General features: G+C 42.0%; 1 protein-coding gene across 3 annotated transcripts; it reads right to left on the bottom strand.

Moving 5' to 3' along the window:
* Positions 1–829: 829 nt before the first annotated feature.
* Positions 830–23066, bottom strand: ntrk1 (neurotrophic tyrosine kinase, receptor, type 1). Of its 3 annotated transcripts, XR_009647783.1 has the most exons (18): positions 22690–23066; positions 19790–19864; positions 19577–19648; positions 16211–16279; positions 15976–16127; positions 15755–15897; positions 15133–15271; positions 12178–12510; positions 10060–10077; positions 9915–9976; positions 9716–9818; positions 9037–9201; positions 8822–8952; positions 8037–8209; positions 5647–5887; positions 5348–5506; positions 1463–2525; positions 830–1378 (listed from the first exon to the last, which is right to left on the bottom strand). XR_009647783.1 is itself a non-coding variant. In XM_060861204.1 (17 exons), exons 1-17 carry the CDS (start codon positions 22875–22877, stop codon positions 2340–2342), a joined length of 2409 nt encoding a protein of 802 aa, XP_060717187.1. In that variant the 5' UTR covers positions 22878–23066; the 3' UTR covers positions 830–2339. The 3 variants fall into 3 exon arrangements, 2 of the variants coding, with proteins under 2 accessions (XP_060717187.1, XP_060717188.1); XM_060861204.1 differs by having other exon boundaries at positions 830–2525; XM_060861205.1 differs by having other exon boundaries at positions 830–2525; positions 9915–9973.
* Between the last annotated feature and the right edge of the window lie 810 nt (positions 23067–23876).

Raw genomic sequence — 23876 nt, 5'->3', positions numbered from 1 at the left:
AACTGAATAAAAAGTCACTGGATTTTTAACTACATTTGGAGGAACATTTTCAAACAAATCAAAGGAATGAAACTGATTATTGTTGAGTTGTGTATATTATATATATATATATATATAAATAGTCACGTTTCTAACATGCAGAATGATGGTTCTGATGAAACTAAAAATCTTGTTTTAATAAATAAAAATTCCTCTTCTTCTTTTTGCCCTCAGGGTGCACAAACTTTTGTACTTAACGTAAACATTTTAAAAGAATTATAGGATTTTTTGGTTTGTGTGTGTGAGTGTATGTGTGTAAATGTGTATGTGTGTGTAAATGTGTGTGTGTGTAAATGTGTATGTGTAAATGTGTGTGTGTGAGTGTGTGTGAGTCTGTGTGTATGTGTGTGTGTATGTGTGTGTATGTGTCACTGTGTGTGTATGTGTGTGTGTATGTGTGTGTATGTGTCACTGTGTGTGTATGTGTGTGTATGTGTGTATGTATGTGTGTATGTGTGTGTCACTGTGTGTGTATGTGTGTGTGTATGTGTGTGTCACTGTGTGTGTGTGTGTCACTGTGTGTGTGTGTGTGTCACTGTGTGTGTGTGTGTCACTGTGTGTGTGTGTGTGTGTCACTGTGTGTGTATGTGTGTGTGTCACTGTGTGTGTATGTGTGTGTGTCACTGTGTGTGTATGTGTGTGTGTGTCACTGTGTGTGTGTGTGTGTGTGTGTGTGTGTCACTGTGTGTGTATGTGTGTGTGTCACTGTGTGTGTATGTGTGTGTGTGTCACTGTGTGTGTGTGTGGGCACTAATAGAGGCCTCATTAAAGATGCTCCTTCACCAACATCTTTATTCAAACTCTAATATTTATTTGTGTAATAATTACAAACGGCGGATCTTTCTGACAGTCAGACTGACGCTCTGCTGATCGCTGAGTGATAATTTGTAATAATTTCCCTCCTGTTTTCAGTCATCATCAACACCACAGACTGTAAAAGCAGCTCCCGGTGCCACAGACCGCAGGATGTTCTGCTGCAGCGCGAGGCGACGAGGTTACAGGTAGAAATTCAGCAGCACTGTTTACAATCCAGTTCAAAAAAGACTGTTTGTCAGTTTCGTGTCCATTTCCGCTGCGTTACCATGGTGACGGTTAGCATTTTATATACAGAGGGTTTAAATGTAGTTGATTAAACATTAAAGAAGAAAATTAGCTTATGATCTAAAATAAACCCAGAGAAAAAGTAAACATACAAACTGTAGCACAGACATCTCAACTTTTTACACCATCCACACGGTGAGCTGTGTGTGTACCAGTGTGTGTATCTGTATAACTGTGTGTGTACCATTGTGTGTACCAGTGTGTATCTGTGTACTAGTGTGTGTTCCTCTGTGTGTACCTCTGTGTGTATCTGTATAGCTGTGTGTACCATTGTGTGTACCAGTGTGTATCTGTGTACTAGTGTGTGTTCCTCTGTGTGTACCTCTGTGTGTATCTGTATAGCTGTGTGTGTACCAGTGTGTGTACGTCTGTGTGTATCTGTATAGCTGTGTGTGTACCAGTGTGTGTACCTCTGTGTGTACCTGTGTAGCTGTTTGTGTGCTTGTGTGTGTATCTGTATGGCTGTGTGTGTAGCTGTAGCTGTTCGTTTATTGGTGTGTGTAGATGTGTATTTATGGCATACCTGAGGACCTGTATAACTCTGTGTATACCTGTGAAACTATGAGTATAGCTGTATACCTGTTTAGCTGTGTGTGTTCCTGTGTGTGTTCCTGTGTGTGTGTGTGTTCCACTGTGTGTGTGTCTGTGTGAGGATCAGCTGCTTTTTAACAATAAGAAAGTTGAATACATGCTGTTTTGGTGCACTCATAACATGTTTCTATATAATACACTGATTATTCACAACTGCAAGACAAGGGACGCGTGAACTTAGTGATGCATTCGACTTTGTGTACTTATAAACACTGCAGTGTGACTCGTAGGAGGAAAAAGACCACACAAAGGGCTGAAAAGGGGCTGGTTCTGTTCCTGCCTTTGAGATAAAATACCATGTTCTCTCGCTAATCTGAACCTAAGGGAATATTTGACTTGATTGAATTTGATGATTTCTTTTTCACTCGATGGAGTTGTCATGGAGTTGTGAGGAGTTCTGGCCAACTTTGTCCTTCCTGAATGTCCTGATGGATGCTCAGTTTGACAGATCAAAGGACTCTGGGATCTTCTTCAGTCCTTTTGTCACTTTTTCTCTCCACAAATGAAACCTCCAGCCGTCCCTTGTCAGATCTCTCTCTCTCTCTCTCTCTCTCTCTCTCTCTCTCACTCTCTCTCTTTCTCTCTTGTTCTATTTCTCTCTCACTCTCTCACTCCAGGATGTCCAGGTAGATCGGGGGGTTCTTCACCAGGGCCACGAGCCGGTTGTAGACTTCCTTGATGACGAGGCGTTGTTGTGGTTCCCTCTGCCAGCAGCCCTGCATGAGCTGGTGGACCTCTTTAGGACACGTCCGTGGCCGCTCCAGCTCTCGGCCCTGTGTGATGCACTCGATCGCCTGCACAGGGAAAAACGTTCAGGTAAGGTTCTGGGTTTCTGTGAAAATGATCTAATTATTAATTATTAAATCCCACAATGGCTTCCTGTTTACTCTCTTCGCTCCCTACATGGGATTCCTACATAATACAGCTACACATCCTACCTAGTGCCCTTAAAGAGAAATGCGAGATTCATTCTCTCATTCATTCATCTTCTACCGCTTATCCGAACTACCTCGGGTCACGGGGAGCCTGTGCCTATCTCAGGCGTCATCGGGCATCAAGGCAGGATACACCCTGGACGGAGTGCCAACCCATCGCAGGGCACACACACACACACTCTCATTCACTCACACAATCACACACTACGGACAATTTTCCAGAGATGCCAATGTCTTTGGACCGGGAGGAGGAAACCGGAGTACCCGGAGGAAACCCCCGAGGCACGGGGAGAACATGCAAACTCCACACACACAAGGCGGAGGCGGGAATCGAACCCCCAACCCTGGAGGTGTGAGGCGAACGTGCTAACCACTAAGCCACCATGACCCCCATGAACGAGATTCAGACACAGAGAATTTAAGACATTTTTGATTGTGATAAGTATTGGCTCCCTCTGATATGATTTGGGTGTTCTTTCTCTGTATTGAACCACACGGTTCCTCGGTTCTCAGAGTGCATTCAGATAAACAGCATAATGAAGTCCCCAAAAATTAAACTATTGGTTTATTTTAAACCTTTATTTCTAAAACAAAGCGATTTTTTATAATTATTCAGTAGTTATTGATATCTTTAATAGGAAATTCCTTAGAAATATAATTATATTATAAACCGTATTAAATATTTAAACAGTGTTACTGAAGATGCTGTTACACAGGACATTTCAATCCTATTATATTTTAATATTTTAATAGATTACAATAAAACAATTCTATGATTATTAGTCTATTTTTATATATTTCTACTCCAAGTTGTATTTTACTGGCACTAACCCTAACCCTAACCCTAACCCTAACCCTAACCCTAACCCTCAACTGTAGCTTGAATTGAGTAAAAGGTTTAAGAACCTTTTAATAATAGGACACATTAGACCGAGTCTATTGAACACAATTTTACTTGCCATGATTTAGATGATTTTTTTTTTTTTGCAGCATGAGAATTATAGCTGTGTGTAAGTGAGGTTTCAGATTTAAAGCCAAACGCAGGATGGTGTGTGGCCTCAGGCATCGGCCCTGCATTGATCACTGTCATGGTGGATGACAATGAGCGTTGTGACTGTTTTACCCCCGTGAGAGTAAGAGAGAGAGAGACTCTGTCCCTCTGTCTCACCCTGTAGGCATTGTCTCCTGAGTAATAGAGTGGTATTCCATGGAGGTCTTCCATCATCAGTCCACTACATCATGCCACAGCGGTCTATCAATCACTGGGATGAATCAACAAAGATCTACATTGACCCTTCCCAAATTCTAAGCCGGAAAGTCATGGGCATCTTCTCGACGTCCCTTCCAATTAAAACCCCTATAATTATCCCTGTCCATTACGAGCCGGCGAGGATCGTGTTAACGAGGTTAGCCGACGTCGGCTCAGGGTGAAGATCAGCTCTAATCGGATAAAAATTGAGCAAACAGGAAAAGCGATCTACCCTGATCTTGAAAGAGGAGAGGCTTCTCTCCCGTAATGGGGCAGTTGCGGTCACACGTAGAGTCCACTTCTCAGTCTTTAATCCGAGAGGACCGGACTGTTCATCATACCGATAAACCCATCGATCTCTCCGTGCAGACGGGTCACACCCGAGGCCGTGTTTATACGTCTCTGTCCTTCTGTCCATTCTGGTCTAAAACGCACAAGTGTTCTCCTTCTCATTTCCCTCAATCGCAACGAGTTTACACACATGTACGCTTTAAAACCGTTAATAACCCACCTCACTGTTTACTGATTAGATTCCTGACACTGTATTAGTTATCATTTTTATATTTTTATCCATCTGTAAAGGAAAGCTGTGGAAAGGTAGAAATGTGTCATTACAATTACATTTTGGATCATGAACTCAAGCTGGTTTGACGTGACGTGACGTGACATACGGCTAAGTACGGTGACATACGGCTAAGTACTGTGACCCATACTCAGAATTTGTTCTCTGTGTTTAACCCATCTAAAGTGCACACACACACACACAGCAGTGAACACACACACACCGTGAACACACACCCGGAGCAGTCGGCAGCCATTTATGCTGCGGCACCCAGGGAGCAGTTCGGGGGGTTCGGTGCCTTGCTCAAGGGCACCTCAGTCGTGGTATGGCCGGCCCGAGACTCGAACCCACAACCTTAGGGTTAGGAGTCAGACTCTCTAACCATTAGGCCAAAAGCATTGGCACCCCTCATAAATAGGAGCGGGGGGTTCAGTCCCTTTGAGGTTTAAAATGCTTTGTGCCGAGGGACGTTTTCCCCCTTAAACATTATTAATCTCTGCACAACGAAAAAATGCAAAAATATTGACCATTCATTTTTAGTGACACCTTCTCAAGAACGAATAATTAAAGATTAAATCAATTCAAATGAATTTAGTTTTAGAAGGAAACGTACATGAGTCCGGCACCAAAGCTGTCACTTAATACCGTTAGAAATGTTTGAAATGTTCTGTAAATCTGAAATCGATCCCAATATCCTGTACATAAATCTCATAAATCTTTTCCATCATCCTTTTTTTCTGAAACAGTAAAATGCTTCCACCAGGAAATTACAATTAAATCTGATTTATGGGATCTTACTGAAATAAAAACAGTTTATTGATCCAGAGTGAGAGTTTTCAAGCCTTCTATAGTTTTATACATGTCCTGTACCTCGCTGTTGGACAGCTGATACCACGGCTGTTTTCCGTAGGTGAAGATCTCCCACAGAACCACCCCGAAACTCCAGATGTCGCTCTCTGTGGTGAACTTTCTGTACATAATGCTCTCAGGAGGCATCCAACGAATAGGTAACATGGTTCTTCCACCGACCTGAGAGGTAAGGAGTGAGACTTCATGATTAATTCATATCTATTATTAACACTACACCTGAGGAACCTTGGAGGAACTCTAAAATAGAGACAAGGTGAACAATATACAAGCAGCAGATATGAAGGAGAACTTAAACCAACCCTGTAGTAATCAGTGCTGTAGATGTCTCTGGACATGCCGAAGTCACCGATCTTCACCACAAGACCTTCACCAACCAGGCAGTTTCTGGTGGCCAGGTCTCTGTGCACAAAGTGGAGTGAGGCCAGGTAGACCATACCGGAGGCGATCTGGGCTGCAATCTGGAGCATCTGCAGCAGGGTCAGCTGACCCATCGGGGGAATCTTGACCTCGTCTAGAATCCGGGCATCTGGACCATGAGCCCTGTGGGAGGAAGATGAAGATCAGAAAGTCGAGAAATGGATGCGTAGATAATATTCATTCATCCATTCATCTTATACCGCTTATCTGAACTACCTCGGGTCACGGGGAGCCTGTGCCTATCTCAGGCGTCATCGGGCATCAAGGCAGGATACACCCTGGACAGAGTGCCAACCCATCACAGGGCACACACACACTCTCATTGACTCACGCAATCACACACTACGGACAATTTTCCAGAGATGCCAATCAACCTACCATGCATGTCTTTGGACCCGGGGAGGAAACCGGAGTACCCGGAGGAAACCCCCGAGGCACTGGGAGAACATGCAAACTCCACACACACAAGGTGGAGGCGGGAATCGAACCCCCAACCCTGGAGGTGTGAGGCGAACGTGCTAACCACTAAGACACCGTGACCCCATAGATAATATTAATGGTGTTAAATTTTCTTGGTATGTCTTAACTCCAATGGTTGCAAATCAATTATTGGTCATTTTTGTAAAAACAGGAAGTGCTGGCTCAGTGGTTAAGGTTTTGAGCTGATGATCAGAAGGCTAAATGTGATTATTATTATTATTTATTTATTATTTTTATTTTACTCGAGACTCAGTGCTAGTTTGGTTACCATGTGTGGTGCTACACTGCCCCTACTTTTTATGGTGGTATTGCATCAATCAAATGTTAATTTCTCAAGGTTTGCTCATGCTAAATGCTTAATTACCACAGGATTGTGTACTCCACCACTTTGTGAGTGTGTGTCATTTAAAGCAAGTACAACGCAGGCTTTAAGTGGTTTTAGATGAACAGCTGAACGTGCTTCTGCTAATTACGAGAATCAACGTGGCTTCACGCTAAATAAAAGATGGCATGTAACTTTAAATCTCCATCTCACTTGGTCTTGTCAGTCGTGACCAAACGTGATCAAAACTTCAGACCGACTTTTCACATATTAAAATCCATCACGATGTGGGACCTCCTCCAAACCCCACTGTAACCTTCCTGAACTCGTTAATGTTATACAGTTGCTCTGTAGCAGCCTGAGTAAATCTCTTCCCTTCTGCACTCATCTCCATCCAATCTCCATTCATCCTACTGTTACTGCCTGTCCATGCTGTCACTTGCTGGCCTCTTGCTTGTTCTTCAGAGGTCCCCCAATGCCATTACTATCCGTTTATAAGGCAGGTGGCAGGAGAGCAGCAGCTGTCGCACAGCCTGGAGACTCCATCCATGGACCGTCTACTCAAAATGAGATTTCCACCTCCTCAACAGCATGACCCCAACTCCCCCCTCCCAATCTGGCCTCAGGACCACCTGGCAGACTAGATCTTTGCACACTGGACATGTCACTGAGACTCCTCTGTGCTGGACATATGGTGTCTTCATTTCCTCACCACCGTCTGACAGACTGACACTTTTCATCATGTTTGAGAGATGCATGCAGCTTGGATGGAGTGTACAGTGCTCCTCTATGTGTAGCCATGGTGCTTGGTGATGATGGATGATGTAGTTAGAAGGCCAGGAACTTGGATGAACCAAGTCATACGGAAGCTTCTGGAGCAATTTGATGAACCGACTTGTACATGCGGATAATAAAGTTAAAGATTAGATCGAAGATTGATGGTAACTTTTTTTTTTTGTGAGCTTGGCTTTGCAATTTGATAAAATTGCCCTATTACCGGTGATTCCTTTGTGATTGTGACAGGTGCAGATATATTTTAATAGACCGTCCTTAAAAGGTCTTTTGACACGCTCCTTGATGGAGGCTTTGTCTCCTTTAACTAACCACTTACAATACTTCAGATCTATTAGAGCATTCGCTTAATGGTTTTATATTCTATACGACTGGCAGCTATTCAGGTTGTTTTACGCAGAAGGTCTGTGAAATTGGCCAAAGAATATTGTGCACTGTCTGTCAAGATCAACCACAGGGAAAAGTAATAGAAGCAGCTTTAACACTTATGCCATACGACCTTAAAAAGACCAACGCATTAGAAGAAACCACATAATTTTGTGAGGATTATAAGGGTTTACGCTAGATTCTTAGCATGGCCCGTGTGGGTTTTGAGGTGAAGCAGTGGGATCTGACGTTCACAGATCTTTTCATAGCCACTTAAGATGACATTTTGATACTAAACCCCCAGCTCCTGACCTGAGGAAGCGGTTGAGGTCGCCGTGGCGCATGTACTCGAACACCATGGCGAGAGGTTCTCCATCCGTACAAACTCCGTAGAAGCGGACGATGTGCTCGTGCTGGAGCACAGTCAGGAGCTCGGCCTCACGCTGGAAGTCCTGTCGAGTCGATTCGTTGGCGTCCTTCAGCGTCTAGATGAGGAAAACGGTCAAGAACCTGCTTTGTCTCTGCTTGATATTGTCTCTGCTGGATTATCAGGATGTATACACAACCGAGAGCAAAAAGTTTGCACACACTTCCTGAACGAATGAACAACAGCGCATTAAACTAGTTTGAGACAGTTTCACTAATGCACATAGCAGCAATAACGTCTATAATAAGATATTAATAAATAATTAAGCCATTATGAATTTTTTTTTCTCTTGAGAGTTTCCACGTTCTTCGTGTCTCCTTCTACTTATAAGTGATGTTTCATTGTGATGTTCATATCTTTTTATATCCTCTGTTAAAAAAATTCAACGACTTTTTTTTTCTTTTAGATGTTACTTGATCCTTTCGCTGGTTTACATCATAGAGACATTAGACACATAAATGCATAAATCAACTCTTCGGTCCCTTTCATGCTTCAATACAACAGAGGATTTTTTTCCATATATATATATATGGAGTGCAAAAGTTTGTACACCCTCCATTCTGAGATACTGAATGGGGTGTGGTGGGGGGGTGTTAACTTTTGTTTGTATGACACATAGACATATTTGGTTGTTTCGGTGTGTGTGTGTGTGTGTAATGAGTCACTGTACCTTTATAGCCACCAGCATCTTGTCTGTGTCTGGACAGAGGTTAGCGCACTCGGCTAAATAAACCTTCCCGAAAGCTCCTTCTCCCAGCTCCCACTTCAGCATGATGTCCTGCCTCTTAATGTGCTGCACACCTGCAATGATCCGTTTTTCACACTTCTCAGAAGCGGCAACACAGATTCTCAGAACATTACAGGGAAAAAAAATGAAAACCTTACACATGTCCTTGTCTTTGATGATGCCACAAAAGTACTGCGGGTTCTCCACAAAGCTGGAGAGTCCCGAGTCCAGCATGCCTTCGTCTGAGGAAGGAGGACTCACTCCGAAGTTCATAAAGCGGAGCGAGACGGCCAAGTCTTCTTCCTTCCCCAGAACGGACGACCCTGTTGACACGGGACGGGAAACAATGGGAAAAACGTTTTACACAAATACACCTGATATGTTTTTTTAATGGCTCTTCTTTAACGGTAAGAGTTTTCTGCTTCTCTTCGTTCCTGGTGCTCTTTACTTTAGCGAACTGTAATTAAGACCTTGGCAGAACTTCTCTAGGCTGTTAAAGTGACTCTAAGCAAATGTACTGTACAGCTCTAGTGGAAAGTGTAAGCGGAGCATTAGTTTTAAAAGCAGCTTTTCTGTACAAAGAGCTCGAGTTAATGTGCATTAATGTCATCATTCACGGAAGGAGTCTCCGCTGTCAGTGATTCGTAAGAGTCAGAGGTGAAGCTGGAACTTTGACGGAAACTTGGTAACGAAATAAGATGATTAAACAGATAAAAAGTACAACACGTCCTTATTTCTAATGTAATCTGGTCGATGTTGGTGTTTGAGGAATAAAACCCATCAGGACGTGCTGTTGAGGTCGTACTGTATGTTCCACACTCAGTCACTCAGACTTACGATGGATGCCGAACTTGGAGTGTTGCCCACACTTATTGATCACCAACACCATGATGAGCAGGAAGGTGCAAGCAAACGCAGCGAGGCCGACAGCGACAGACACCTACAAGCACAGAAACACAACACGGCCATGAGGTTTACCACACAGGAGCCATTCACCTTCTGCTCCAACCCGTACTCGTACTGGTCAGGTTCTCACCCCAAGCAGGCTGCTTTCCCGCTTCTCCGTCACGTCCTCGCGCGACTGGTTAGTAGGAGCTGCTGAAAAAAGACAGAAGAGTCATTTTAGATTCATAATAGAACACAAAAGATATAAAAAAAAAACTGAATGTTTCAGGACTTACTGGGGTCACTGGTCTGGACTGGTGAGTGTCAAAGAGAGAGAAAAAAGACAGAAATTTTTATCATTATGCATTAATTAATTCAAGAGATCTGACCGGATTGAAATGTCATTTTCACGCTCTGAGGTACAGCTCTCGAGCAGTGGAGCTTTAGCTGATTAGGTCTGCTTTGATTACTGTAATTTAAGTTCATTAAGAAAAAAAAGCCTGCTTTTTTACTTAGATTAAAAAAAGGCCCAATTTTCTGCACGGGGGTTCGAATAGCGGCACTTAGCAGAAATTCTGGCGTTATGTTGAACAATGCTTGTGTAAAATAAATCGTAACAACGATAAAAAAGAAACAGAAAAAAAACAAATATTCTAAATAATCTGTCATTTTTAATCTCAGTCAAATACCCGGTTACCATGACAACAACCGATTTTGCGATTTTTTTTTTTCCGTTACTAATATTAGCTACGTTGCTTTTTGTGCAACAATTAGTCACCTCATCTTCATCTATTGTAATCTGCAAATAATTTGCATAAATGTAATGACATCACTGACTAGGTACGTAGCCCCGCCCATTAATCGTTCATTTGAACAAATTTTTAAGGTTTGCTTAAATGTAAAATTAGGAATGCTTTAAGAATACAAAGGAGATTTACATGTTTGTTTAGCAGAGGTGGGAGTAAGTCACACATGTGCAAGTCACAAGTAAGTCTCAAGTCTTAACCTTCAAGTCTCAAGCAAGTCCGAGTCATTTTTTGTGAGAGTCAAGTCAAGTCAAGTCAAGTCACTGCTTTATGTCAAGCAAGTCAAGTCAAGTCGTAGCTTGAGTCAAGCAAGTCACTGGCAAGTCATACAGATGTTTGATGATTTAACTAAATGTATATATTAAACAAAGTTAAATCTACAGTATTTATGGACTATGAGAGTTTTATTTGCAACAAAAATGATTATATGCATTTATTTTTAAAAGGTGTCCACATACAGGTGAGTTGTAAATACAATAAAAATCTAAAAATGAATAAAAATCAAAACTACAAAGAATAAGAAGCATGAAAAGTTTCAATATGCCTCAAACATGGCAGAAGACCATGGAAAAGTACATATATAAAAGTACAATGGTTTCTATGGAACCAAATGGCATTTTTTGAACAGGCATTCGCTTTTAATGGGACATGAACACATCCTTAAATTAGATCCTTCCTTTTTAACAACAACAATCAATCATGTCAACCAAAAAACGTAAACTTTTGAATCCCACAAACCTTGAGAGAGAGAGAGAGAGAGAGATGATTGGAGTGAGTGTAATTTATTAATTAAAGGGATAGTTAAAATGAAACTAAATAAATAAAACGTTCCTAAAAATGAAAATTCTGTCATCATTTTCTCGCCCTCATGATGTTACAAACCTGTATAAATTTCTTTGTTTTGATGAACACACATGTAGATATTTTGAGGACTGTTTATAACCAAACCATTCACGAGCCCCATTCACTTCTATAGTGAAAAAAAGAATACTGTGGAAGTGAATGGGGCTCATGAATGGTTTAGTTATAAACATTCCTTAAAATATCTTCCTCCGTGTTCATCAGATTGAAGACCAATTATAAGTGCTACTGCAAAAAAGCTGACATTTCCACATGAACAGTGACCAAACATTTACTTAAAATTTAATTTGATAGAAATTTGCCATTCAAATGTGAGCGATGTGGTCGCATACTGCTGTTCTTCTCTTCTCATCTTGCACAAAATCCCGTTACCCGAACGTAATTATTTTTGATGTAGCGCCTTCCATCACGACTGTTTAGGTTTATTGGTTAGTGCGCGCTCTCCCTCTGCTTTCCTGCTGCATCATGTGGTTAGATTACGCTCTTGCATGCGTTCAAAAACAGATTTAAAAACAAAATAGACAAAAAAAATAAAACAAAAACAAAGAACAAGTTATTTCGAGTCATTTAACTCAAGTCCGAGTCAAGTCTCAAGTCATGAATGTCAAGTCAAAGTCAAGTCGAGTCTTTTTTTAATATTTGTCAAGCAAGTCTCAAGTCTCAAACTTGCGACTTAAGTCCGACTCGAGTCAAGTCATATGACTCGAGCCCCCCATCTCTATTGTTTAGTCTCCTGTCATCACTCACCGAGGATGATGCCTTCCGGGTCAGAAGGGCCGAACGGGTTGTCCATGAACTTTCCGAAAGACGTGGCCTCTTCTCGGCCCAGCGCGTTCTCCACGATGAGTGTGTAATAGCCGTTGTTGAGGTGAGTGGGTTTGTTGAGGAAAAGGCAGCCGTGATATTCGGAACCGTCGTCCAAGTCTGGGATGATCTGCGTGTAGGCGTACGGCGTCTCCACCAGCGGCGTGCTGTTGTACAGCCACTTGATGCTCGGAGGTGGATTTCCATCTACTCTGAAGGGGAAGCACCAGTGATGCTGCTGCTCCGGGTCCTTCAGGGACACGATTTTGGCCGGGACTGAAGGAGAGACCGAGACGCTTTACACCGTTCCCTTTACGAGCGTCTATAAACTCGTTACATGCTGAATAATAACCATATTCATGAGAAATAAAACGTTTTATTAATAATCGGACATTAAACAGCTGAAGGTTTAAATAGATTTGAAATCATTGTTTCATATCAATAAAGTGTCTGTAAACTGTTTATTAAAACAACGGATACTTTACTGGAGTATTAAGTAATGAGTAAATATTTCATCTTTAGAATAAACCAATTATAATCAATTCACAAACATTTATTTACTAATTAAAGCTCACTGATTAATAATCAATTAAAGAATAATGACTATTATATAAGGTTTAAAATTCATCGTATAAGTTTCATTAGTAATCAGAGACCATTAACGTTTATTATAAGATTTTAATAGAATAATAAGACTTTCATAAAACTCCAGTAATGTTTGTTTAACACTCGATTTAAAACTTTGCATTCATTTAAACCTGATTTAAACGATTAAAACCTTTATAGTAAGAGCTTACATATGAATAATAAAACAAATCAAACTTAACTCTACAAATGAAAGGCTTTGGAGTCAAAGAGATATTTGATCTGGACTAAATTATTTTAGCACTGATTATAGCGCTGTGTTGTTTTTCTGGATTCTGATTGGTCAGAACAGTTTCTAATATTCTTTAAATAAACTCATCTAAATTAGATTTAGAAGCAATTTCATTTTTTTTTATCATACATTTTTTCTCTTTCTCATAGTGTCCTTTCAGAGACTTTCACTCGAGTGAGTAAAATCCATGCAGTTATTTTGAACATAACCAAATCTTCAGCTAATTCTGTAATAACCGAACGTAACGCGGCTAATTCGGGAACGTTGGTCTCCCGACACTTTCTCAGAAGCTGTGTCATAATTTCTCTATCAATCAATAGACTCCATCTTCACTCTCAACCTGCTGATTGTCATGAATAATAAATCCTGGCTGTTTTAGGGAAACTAACCACAAGAAGCACCTGGACGCCTGGCGGATGGAAGATGCCGGAAATGTTCGCTCGTCTCTAACCGTTTCTCGGCTCTTAACCTGTGACCCTGTCTCTAAAAAGTGCTTCGCCAGGAAGAAACTCGGGCGATCGTGTGTCAAACGGTCAAAACACAGCTCCTCGTTCCCGACTCCTGCGTTAACTCGAGTATGAACCGACTTTAGAGTAATCGAGCAGTTAAGATGAGAGATGGAACTAATTCAGCCGCTGAAAGTCGTACGGGTTCGACTCTGGTTTCAGAGAGTAATTAACTCTTTAGCTCCTGTTTTCTCGTGTCCTTGTTGATGACTGAACGTAAAAACTTTCGTAAAAACTTTCCTAGTGTTTGTATCTTCAGAGTAAATGTTGATATCAAACCCATTTCTGCTCACTGAGATGCTAAAGTTATTTGTTCATCTAAAAAGCAGCTCAAATTTATCTTCAACGCTAAAAACCTAAAACAATTAATGGAAAAACACACGTCTAAAACACACCGAAAAAACAACGGACTTATTTTAGATCAGACTCACAGGCACAACATCAGACGCCTTTGTACTGGTAAAAAGGGTTAACCCGAGGCTGTTAATGAGACGCAGCCCACTACTGATAGATTAGCAGCTAACGTACTTAGAGTCTGTCAATCAATCGTCTCAGTGATGTTTCCGGACTGTGAGGAGGTTTGGTGAGAGAAGTCCATTAGCAGAGAACAAATAAGATCTGACGACAGTCATCATCCAATTTCCCTGACAGTCATTATCACTCCCATGACGGTCATACATTTGTCTGAAGTCAAGCACTTTTGTTTGTCCTTTTTTCAAACAGGAGGCAATAACGATCTCTTTCACTGTCAACATCGTTCGGTTATCATTAACGCTTGACGCTTGTTCTAACGTCACGTCACGTCTCGTCCTACGTCCTACTGTTTGTAGTTCTGTTTTCACTGGTTGTGATTTCAGAGGCATGTGCATTATTCACCCAGAGTACAACTTTCCCAGCCTTCAGAAACAGCACCAAATATGAAACCATTTGAAAAAAAAAAGAGAGACAGTTTGTCTTTTTCTCCTCTTTTCCTCTTTTCTCTCTGAATTATATCTTATATAACTGATATGGTACATTCTGTGCAACGTACACACGCAAGGTCTATATTTAGCTTGCAGAAATCACACTTGTTTCATTCAGACGAAGTGTTTGTTGGGGGTAAATGCATATCTGGCAACTCTGTTATTGGCCTGTCCTTAATGCTCCTCCTCTGAGCATGGGGCAGCGTGATTCCTGCCCTTGTGGGCCTCTGATGATTAGCGCTTGTAGCAGTTCCCATTTTGACCACTAGGGGTAATAATAATAATAATAATAATAATAATAATAATAATAATAATAATAATAAATTAGTTAAATGGTGATTGTGACACATTTATGGAGCAGTTAGAGAGAACATTGGCTTACACTTTTTACTTCTTTGTTGTGGTTTAGGCAAAAGATGATTAATATTTAACGGAACTTTAAACGTATGAGAAAACTTGAGGACTGTGAAGGTTACTGAACACTGACAGGGTTCAGAGTCAGTTGCTCGGTTGTGGTGTAGATTACACATTAATAACAGTATAACTGACTTACACTCGATGTTGAGCTGCACCATCGCTTCTCTCGGCCCTGCTTCGTTCTCTGCCTCACAGGTGAGATTGTGCAGGTTGTCCCTATACGACACATTCAACAGGTGAAGCACCAGCTCCAAAGTGGAGCCCGAGATCCCAGGCTACACACACACACACACACACACACACACACACACACACACAGAGGCAGTTAAGAGACTGAATAATATCAAGAACATATATTGTTTTTTTAGACAATTCGTCATTTAATGCATTGCAAATTCTTTAATTATCCCTACTACAGAACTTGTGCTTTAAGCCCCGCCTCCGTTACACACCCACGCAGATTACAGCCTTCAAAACAACACGATATGGCACAGGGTGTTTTTTTTTCTTTTGGAAGGAGTCTCCAGTGTTAAAGAGTCAAAGAATGAATCTTTTTACTTTTTAGAGATTTTAAGTATTCAGCTGTTTTTTTTTTTATCAGATCGCGATAACTTCTCGAGAGGTTTCGCGAGGGAACCGTTATTTATAGCTACTATAACCTTTAAGTGATTTTGGTTGCCTGCAAATTTCACTGATTATTTTTCTATGTTAAAAACATGCCATTGATGAGCATAAAGCTTTCTGATGCTGCGGTTTACCTCCAGAATAAAACTGGAATTTAGCTGCTCCGTCCTCCACCGAATACTAGGCACTGGAGTTCCGGTGACCTGACACTCAAACGTCAGGTTTCCCCCCTCCTTAATGGGAAGTTCTGGAGCGTTGATGGACACCTCGGGAAGACCTGAGCAGAAGCAGACCGGCGTTAGAGATCACACAGCAGGACAGAAACACAGGTTTTCCTCCTAACTTGTGCACTTACTGCAGTTCTCCATCATAAACCTGTCGAGCTGAACGCTGCTGCTGTTAAACCAGCAGCTCTGCTGGCTGTCGATGTCGGCTCGCCTCGTCCTCTGCCACTGCTGTAGCCAGTACAGATGACACGAGCAGGTCAGGGGGTTATCCCTCAGAACCCTGAGAGTGTCAAGCATCAGTTAGATACCCCAAGAGGAACCGTGGTTTATGATAAATAGATACGTGTATACGACGGCACTCACAGGTTCATCAGTGGAATGAAATGGAAGACCTTCCAGCTGATGTGCGTGAGCGAGTTCGAGGCCAGGTTTCTATACGCCATTGAGCGCGAGACACCAGAAAAAAAGAACATTTTCGCTGTTAAAGCTTTAAACTGTTTATTATAGAGTTATAACCATATATCTGGAGTCACAAGACTTAGATTTAACAGCTTTACTACAACTTGTAGTTTAAGCTCCGCCCCTTGAGCTGTTTTTGGGTTACGCCCACCCAAGTTCAACTAAGTTGTTAGAAAACGGATTCATGATGATGAGGAAGTAGATGAATCCTAATCTTAGTGTTATGATTCATCAGATGTGATAAAACTCCAGACAATGACATCAGACAGAGGAACATCACAGCTCTAATGAAATAAACTGGTATCAGATGTTTCTCAGTAACGTCATCACGCCTCATGATGTTGCGGTTTGATTCGGCAGAAACCTGAGAAGATCAAACAGGTGACAAATTCAAGGGATGATTTTTGTAACTACACACCTACCATGTTCACTGAAGTTAATGCTAAGTCACTGCTTAGCTTCATTACATTATAAAACTCTGATAGTGTTAGTGTACCTGCACACTGTAACCATGGTAACACTTTTATTATCATCAGTAATACATTCATTCATTCATTCATTCATTTTCTACCGCTTATCCGAACTACCTCGGGTCACGGGGAGCCTGTGCCTATCTCAGGCGTCATCGGGCATCAAGGCAGGATACACCCTGGATGGAGTGCCAACCCATCACAGGGCACACACACACACTCTCATTCACTCACACACTACAGACAATTTTCCAGAGATGCCAATCAACCTACCATGCATGTCTTTGGACCGGGGGAGGAAACCGGAGTACCCGGAGGAAACCCCCGAGGCACGGGGAGAACATACAAACTCCACACACACAAGGTGGAGGTGGGAATCGAACCCCCAACCCTGGAGGTGTGAGGCGAACGTGCTAACCACTAAGCCACCGTGCCCCCATACTGGCCAATCATGAGCTTGTGTATGCAGAAGGGGGCAGATCCTCAGAGTGTGAGAAAGTGAGCATTGAAGATGTGGTTTAATGAGTCTCAGAGGAAGTTAACGAGGAAGGGATGGGGGGTGGGGGTGTGTGTGTGTTCTGACCAAAATGATAACAATGATGAACAAAACCATGACATGCTGTTGTATTAGTTATAAGAGCGTTCTCTCTGGATCATGACTCCTTTCCCACCAGCGCTGCGTTTTCCGCTGTGTGTAGGATTCCCTCGCTGTGTGTAGGATTCCCTCGCTTCCTGACCTAACTGACCTTCTCAGTGTGCTTCAGAGGTGTCTGACATTTTCCCACTTTATTTACAGCTGCACTGTACCAATTTCTACAAACCCTTTCTCTGTAAAAGCACAAACAAAAGTGTGAACACAGCCTTATGTTTTTGTGCTCGCTGCTAATTACGGCTTTAAAAATCCCTTTTCCTTTTGATTTGCGTCACGGCCTGCGGCTCAGAGGATGCCAGAAACTCGTCAGATGAAAACAAAGGCCAAAGTGACAGCGAGTGACGGCTCTCGGGATGCAGGGGACACTTAAGGGATACAGATTCTCTGTGGCAGGACTAATGGGGGCCAGCAGGGGTTCAAATATTTGTTTTCCTCATCCTCAAAAGTTCATGTCAGATGGGCGCGCCATCAGGGCCTATCTGTTACCGGCTCGATTCCTCTGCATTGCCATATAGGGGGGCAGGAGGGTGGGTGCGGAGTGTGTAGGGGTGCAGGAGGGGGGGAGAGACAGGGGATAGCAGCTGCCACCTAGTACTGTAAGAAAGTGCTGCATGTTGAGACGTAATTATTAACACAGCTAGAATTCCAGGAGATCGGACGAATAAACAGCACACACACTGTATTCCTGCGCTGTTAGTCAGCTGTATAATGTATTTTCCATCTTTTTAGCCTTGAGCACCCCCACATTTCTCTCACTCCTTCACTCTCTCTGGTTTTAGAGACACATCTGCTCCCACTACACATCGCTCTGTGAAATATTGATTGAGTCATAATGGACCCTTAGTGGAGTGTATTTATTATGCATCAGCTGTCAATAAGACGCCAAAGTGAGCGAGTAAAAGGTGACTGCTGGATGTGGGATCGGATTTCGACCCCCTCCTCCTCATCCCCACGCTCGCCACCAGCTCCCCAAATCCCCCACCAGCGCCTCGCCCTCGACCGCTATCGGCCCCATCGACAACACCAAGCATGTCGCACAGGCAGCGAGGGAAAGATGACAAGATGGAGGCGATAAGGGTCACAGATAACATGTTGGTCCAAGACATCCTGACCCCTGAGCTGTAAAACAACAAATTCTGTTTCTTCATGGTTCAGTCTCCAGTGACGAGTTATTAAAGCGGTAAAAAAAAATCTCAAGACGGATAAAATAGAGCGAGTGGGTGAGGGAATGAGGGACCGCCTGTTTATACAGTAGCTGCTATAACAAAAGTGCATAAAGGAACAAAAGTACTACAGCATTGAGCGTAACTATAAATGGCTAAAAAGTAGAATGTGTTATTGCTTAATTAATGGAATTGGTTAATTAATGTGGGATGAGAGGGCACGGTGGCTTAGTGGTTAGCACGTTCGCCTCACACCTCCAGGGTTGGGGGTTCGATTCCCGCCTCCACCTTGGTTTCCTCCGGTTTCCTCCCCCGGTCCAAAGACATGCATGGTAGGTTGATTGGCATCTCTGGAAAATTGTCCGTAGTGTGTGATTGCGTGAGTGAATGAGAGTGTGTGTGTGTGTGCCCTGCGATGGGTTGGCACTCTGTCCAGGGTGTATCCTGCCTTGATGCCCGATGACGCCTGAGATAGGCACAGGTTCCCCGTGACCTGAGGTAGTTCGGATAAGCAGTAGAAGATGAATGAGTGTGTCATAACAGCACATTCTGACATTTTATATTAGTGTGTGTGTGTGTGTGTGAGACCATATTGCTATTGTTGTTGTTGTTTTAAATTTTTTGATTGGTAAATGCTGATACACCACAAAAATCTAGATTAACACCTCCCTGATCGAGACACATCACTTTCATCCTTAAAATGTCCTCTTTTCATCCTGTCATTATTCCTCATCTCCTCTCTACTAGTGTCACTTGAATTCCTTAATATCTGGACTTCCAGCTCCTGCACTCGTCCTCACACACCGCACATCGCTGCTCCTGCTTGAGTTGTGATAAGCCTTTTGTGGTTTTGTCACCTGATCCGAAGGCGGCTGACGACAATCAGCAGTTCTGTCAAAAAGCAGCGACTTGCGGCGAGCGACACTTACAAACAATCACACGACAGGAGACTGTGGAGGGAAAAATAAATCAGAAATATACTTACACGTATTGCAGCTTGAAGTTATTCTGGAAGGCTTTATCAGAGATGAAGAGCAAGCCGCAGTCTGTAACTGTGCTGGAAGGAAAAACACACACACACACACACACACAGCCGGTCCATTGATCGTATCTTTACACAAAGACGTACATCATGGCTGATTAGTTTTAATCTCATAACTCTAATGATTTAAAAATAAATAAATCCTTCTGTACTCACAGGTTCTTCAGTTCTTTGTAGTTGAAGAAGTCCACGTCCGTGATGTGCTTCAGGTTTGTCTGGTTCTCGATGTAGCTGTACGTGTTGATATGGGACATGTTATGGGACATGTTATGGGACATGTTATGAAAAGATAATCGTCACTTTTTCCTTTAAAACCTTCTACATTAATATCACAGTGCTGCTGGATTCTGATTGGTCAAGAGATTTACTATAACAGCAGGTTTAGAGTGACATCATCACTGTAGGTCTAAAGCAGGTCTACAGTAACGTACGTATTTAACTAGTTATTTACGGAAGGAGTCTCCAGTGTCAGAGCTTTGGAACGGTTTACGAGAGAAGCTGCATTTTGTCATCATTTATTAACTTACCAACGATTTCTTCCTCCGTAGCTGTTTCACAACGTAACAATAAATAGATAAAAAGTAAAGCTGTAACTGTAGACGTTATAGTTTCTCTGTATGACAAGATGCTGTTTATTGTCTTGAACTTGAAGAGAGAGAATAAAACGATGCCGGTGGAGAGACGAGTGTTTAGAGCTGCTCTAGTGTAAGCGAGAACAGGAAATAACTGTGAATTACATTGAATTAACTACTTTAGTCCTTTTTACCAGGACACTGGAGTTTCTTTCAGTATAAAGAAGCGTCTGATGTCGTGTATCTGATGAGTCTGATCTAAAATAAATCAGGACTCCGTCGTTCTTTCGCTGTGTTTTAGACGTGTGAGCTGCTTTTTAGACGAACAAACACTCGGAGCATCTCAGAGAGCAGAAATGGGTTTGATATCAACATTTACTCTGAACATACAAACATCTGTGTGGTGAAAAATAACTGTTTCTATAAATCTATCACCTGTAGTGTTCTAGAGAAAAACAGAAATAGTGATGAAATTCTACAAATTCCTACAAGTCCTGAGTGTTTACTTTCATACGAGCTTCATATTAACACCACTGCGGAGTGAGACGTGAGGAAGACGTTCGGTCATTGACATGAACATGAACACAAACAGGAGAAAACAAATTTTTTTTGGCCTTGGGGTAAAAGAGTTAAACTGTGAATCTTTTTATATCTAAATCTTAGCTCTGCTTCTTCTTTTTGTAAAGATTAAGGGTAGAGTGTCACTCAATACATTTTAGAGTACACTCTAAACTGATAGTCAGACCAGACCGGAGTACGTACAACCACAAAACTAATTAAAAAAAAGAAATCCAGGCTACAGCAGTGGAAAAGGCAGGAAAAGAGTCGGGGGGTGGAATGATGCCCCGGTGAACGCTCGGGTTACCTATCGTATTCTCGATTAAGCGAATCTTCATCTTTTATGCATCTTTTCTAGACGCTTGTTTGTGACCTGAATCAAAACGACCTGCGTAGAAACAACTCGAATGAAGAAATGAAGAATATGAGCGAACAATCACAGTGAAGATCGGGATGATACTTATTTGTCAAATAATAATAATAATAATAACAATAATAATTATAATAATAATAATAATAATAATAATAATAATAATAATAATAATTATGATACTACTACTACTAATAATAATAATGCTAATGCTAATAATAATAATTATGATAATAATGATAATTATTAGTATTATGATATTAATAATATTATTAATAATAATAATAATAATGATAATAATAATAATAATAATAATAATTATTCTTATTATTATGATAATAATAATAATAGTAATAATAATTAATAAGTGTTTAATTCTCAGTCCTCCACGATGCAGCGTAGTCCAGAGCACCAGCACGTATTTATTTGTGTCTGATTGAGCCATGAGGCTCGAAACTTAATTACAGGGAGGTGGGACGAGGATCTTGAACCACCCTCACTTATTTGATTGAGCCAAGTGGGTAATATTTCATCTATTGTTCTCGGCATTTGTCGGCAATTCGCAGAATTGAATTTATAACATGATGCATGATAAATTTCTGCTGCTGCTTCAGAGGTAATGGCTCCTTGTTGATGGTAGTGAGGTAATGCTTCTCTTCTCAGCAAAACTTATGTCCCTGCATCTGTCTAATATAGGAAATGGCTTTTGTTTCACAAGTGTGTGTCGTGTATAAACACATCATGAACGAGTGTTGTGGAGGAGAAATAAGGTGGTGACACTCTGGGAGAAGTTCGCCTCCCAAACTAATATCAATTAGTAATTTATAGAAAGAAACATGTTTGATTTTACAGACAGTTCCACAGACTTCCTGACAGCAACATGACTTTATCTCACGAGTCTGAAGATCCTGCCAAAGTTCTCCTATCAGAGTTTAAAGGAGTTTAAACAGCTTGCTATAAGAGTCCAAACACAGTCCAAACACAAACAGCAAGAACAGAAGTGCATTGACACCAAAACCTCTTAAGGTCTGTCACAGGAAATGCACTGGATTCCAGCAGCAGTTTTTTTTTCCTAATTGGAAGCGATATCTCAGAGATGTTTACTCAAACATTACACATCCAAATCATGCAAGAAACACCTTCTCCAGTTACCCAAAGTGTCCCAAAGACAAAAACTGAACAAAAATCTATATATCTTTTGTAATTTAACAGCGTTCAAGGTTAGCAAACACAGATTAGCGCTGGAAAGTTAAAGCTCTTTGTATCTCTCAGACTACGGTATACGTAACAAACTTTCTGCTGCATGCAACTATTCGAGACGTCTCCTCACCATTTCGTGATGAAGGCGCATTGTAGTATACAGTATATGAGTAGAAATATAACATCAACCTAGAACGAATTTCTAGTACTGGAAACGCATGCAGGTCAAACGGTCTCTTTAATTGTACCATGTAATACTTTCTGAGAAGTGAAGTAAACACATCATGCTCTACAATCATACCAGTCCTGACAATCAGAATCACGCTAGCACAATTCATCTTCCAAACCTGACTCACATTTCTGTGACATTCTCGCTCTCCTGCTGAATCAGCACCGGGATGCTGCTGATACCATTCGCTTCCAAGCACTGGAGCATGGCGAAGGAGCAGCGACAGGCCCCGGGGCAGCCGGTCCAAGCTCCTGTTGTCAGGCTGAGCATCAGGAACAGAGCCAAGGCCACCTGGCACACGGCCCTGCCAGCCATGCTGAGTGTAACCTGCTCTCGGTTCTATTCACCAGCGATCTGGAGAACGGGATCTCTTGCTTCGAGAGGTAGTTGTCAAGCCACTGGAGCAGCAGTGAAGCAAGGGCCCAGGGGAACAGTGGGCTGCTGCCTCCTCTCTTTTTCCTCGCCTCTTGTCTCTCCTCTTCTCCCCTCACTGCTTCAGAGACAGAGATGGAGAGAGGGATGTCAGGGGAGGGGCAAGGCAGTCCATTAGCTGGCAGGGTGTGAAAGGGGAGAGCGGAGAGAAGAGGGGGCAGTAGGGGGGGGTCTGTTGGAGAACACAGAGACAGAGTGCTGTGGTCATCAGACACCTCCAGGACATGAATGGAAGCTGGCCAGAAGAACGACGAGTGCTGCAGGTGGACACCATCGAGAGCAAGGCCACCACCTGTTTGAGGGAGGAACTGGGAGGAAGTAAAGGATCACAGGATAGACAGATCGGGGGGAACCAAGACACACTTCCTGTTTAGATTTATCACTAGGAGATGCTCGAACATCCAAGGCTGAAACATCAAACGACGAAGAATGCAACTCTTATTTAAAAACCAGGTTCATCAAATATCTCAGAGGTTTTTCACACAAATTTCCACACTGATCATCATCCACTCTGGACTCTGTAACTAGCTGTAGTTTTTCATCCATAACAATATAAAACTCTCTCAAACATGATATACTCTGGCTTTTCTTCTTCCCAAGAGACTTTTTTCAGAATCTCTTCTGGGGATAAACTTGAGCCCATCCCCCGTCCCGTCAGGTCATAGTGCGCTGACAACAATTACTGAAGCTGAATTGGTCTTTTTTTTTTTAGCTCCAATCAGGACACAGTGCTGGTGCTTCATCGTGTTCTGTCCCAAAAACAGACCCACGAAGGACAAATCCGTCCACGCTGCCGGTCAGGGCTTTACAAACTGAAAAGGTCTTTTCAGCGCCTTCAAAGCAGGAGCTCATGAAAGAAAAGCTTTTAAGCTCATTTCACAC

Source organism: Tachysurus vachellii, chromosome 25 (genome assembly GCF_030014155.1).
Source record: "Tachysurus vachellii isolate PV-2020 chromosome 25, HZAU_Pvac_v1, whole genome shotgun sequence".
Lineage (NCBI taxonomy): Eukaryota > Metazoa > Chordata > Actinopteri > Siluriformes > Bagridae > Tachysurus > Tachysurus vachellii.
This window is presented reverse-complemented; position numbering and strand designations above follow the sequence as displayed.

Bases quoted from the DNA above. Each gene is read 5' to 3' on its own strand.
- ntrk1 (XM_060861204.1), bottom strand. From the start codon at position 22,877: ATGGCTGGCAGGGCCGTGTGCCAGGTGGCCTTGGCTCTGTTCCTGATG. The intron at 19,649-19,789 runs GTGAGTACAGAA...TTTTCCTTCCAG, and splicing joins TACAAAGAACTGAAGAACCT to CACAGTTACAGACTGCGGCT. The intron at 9,202-9,715 runs GTAAGTCTGAGT...CCGTGTCAACAG, and splicing joins CTCCAAGTTCGGCATCCATC to GGTCGTCCGTTCTGGGGAAG.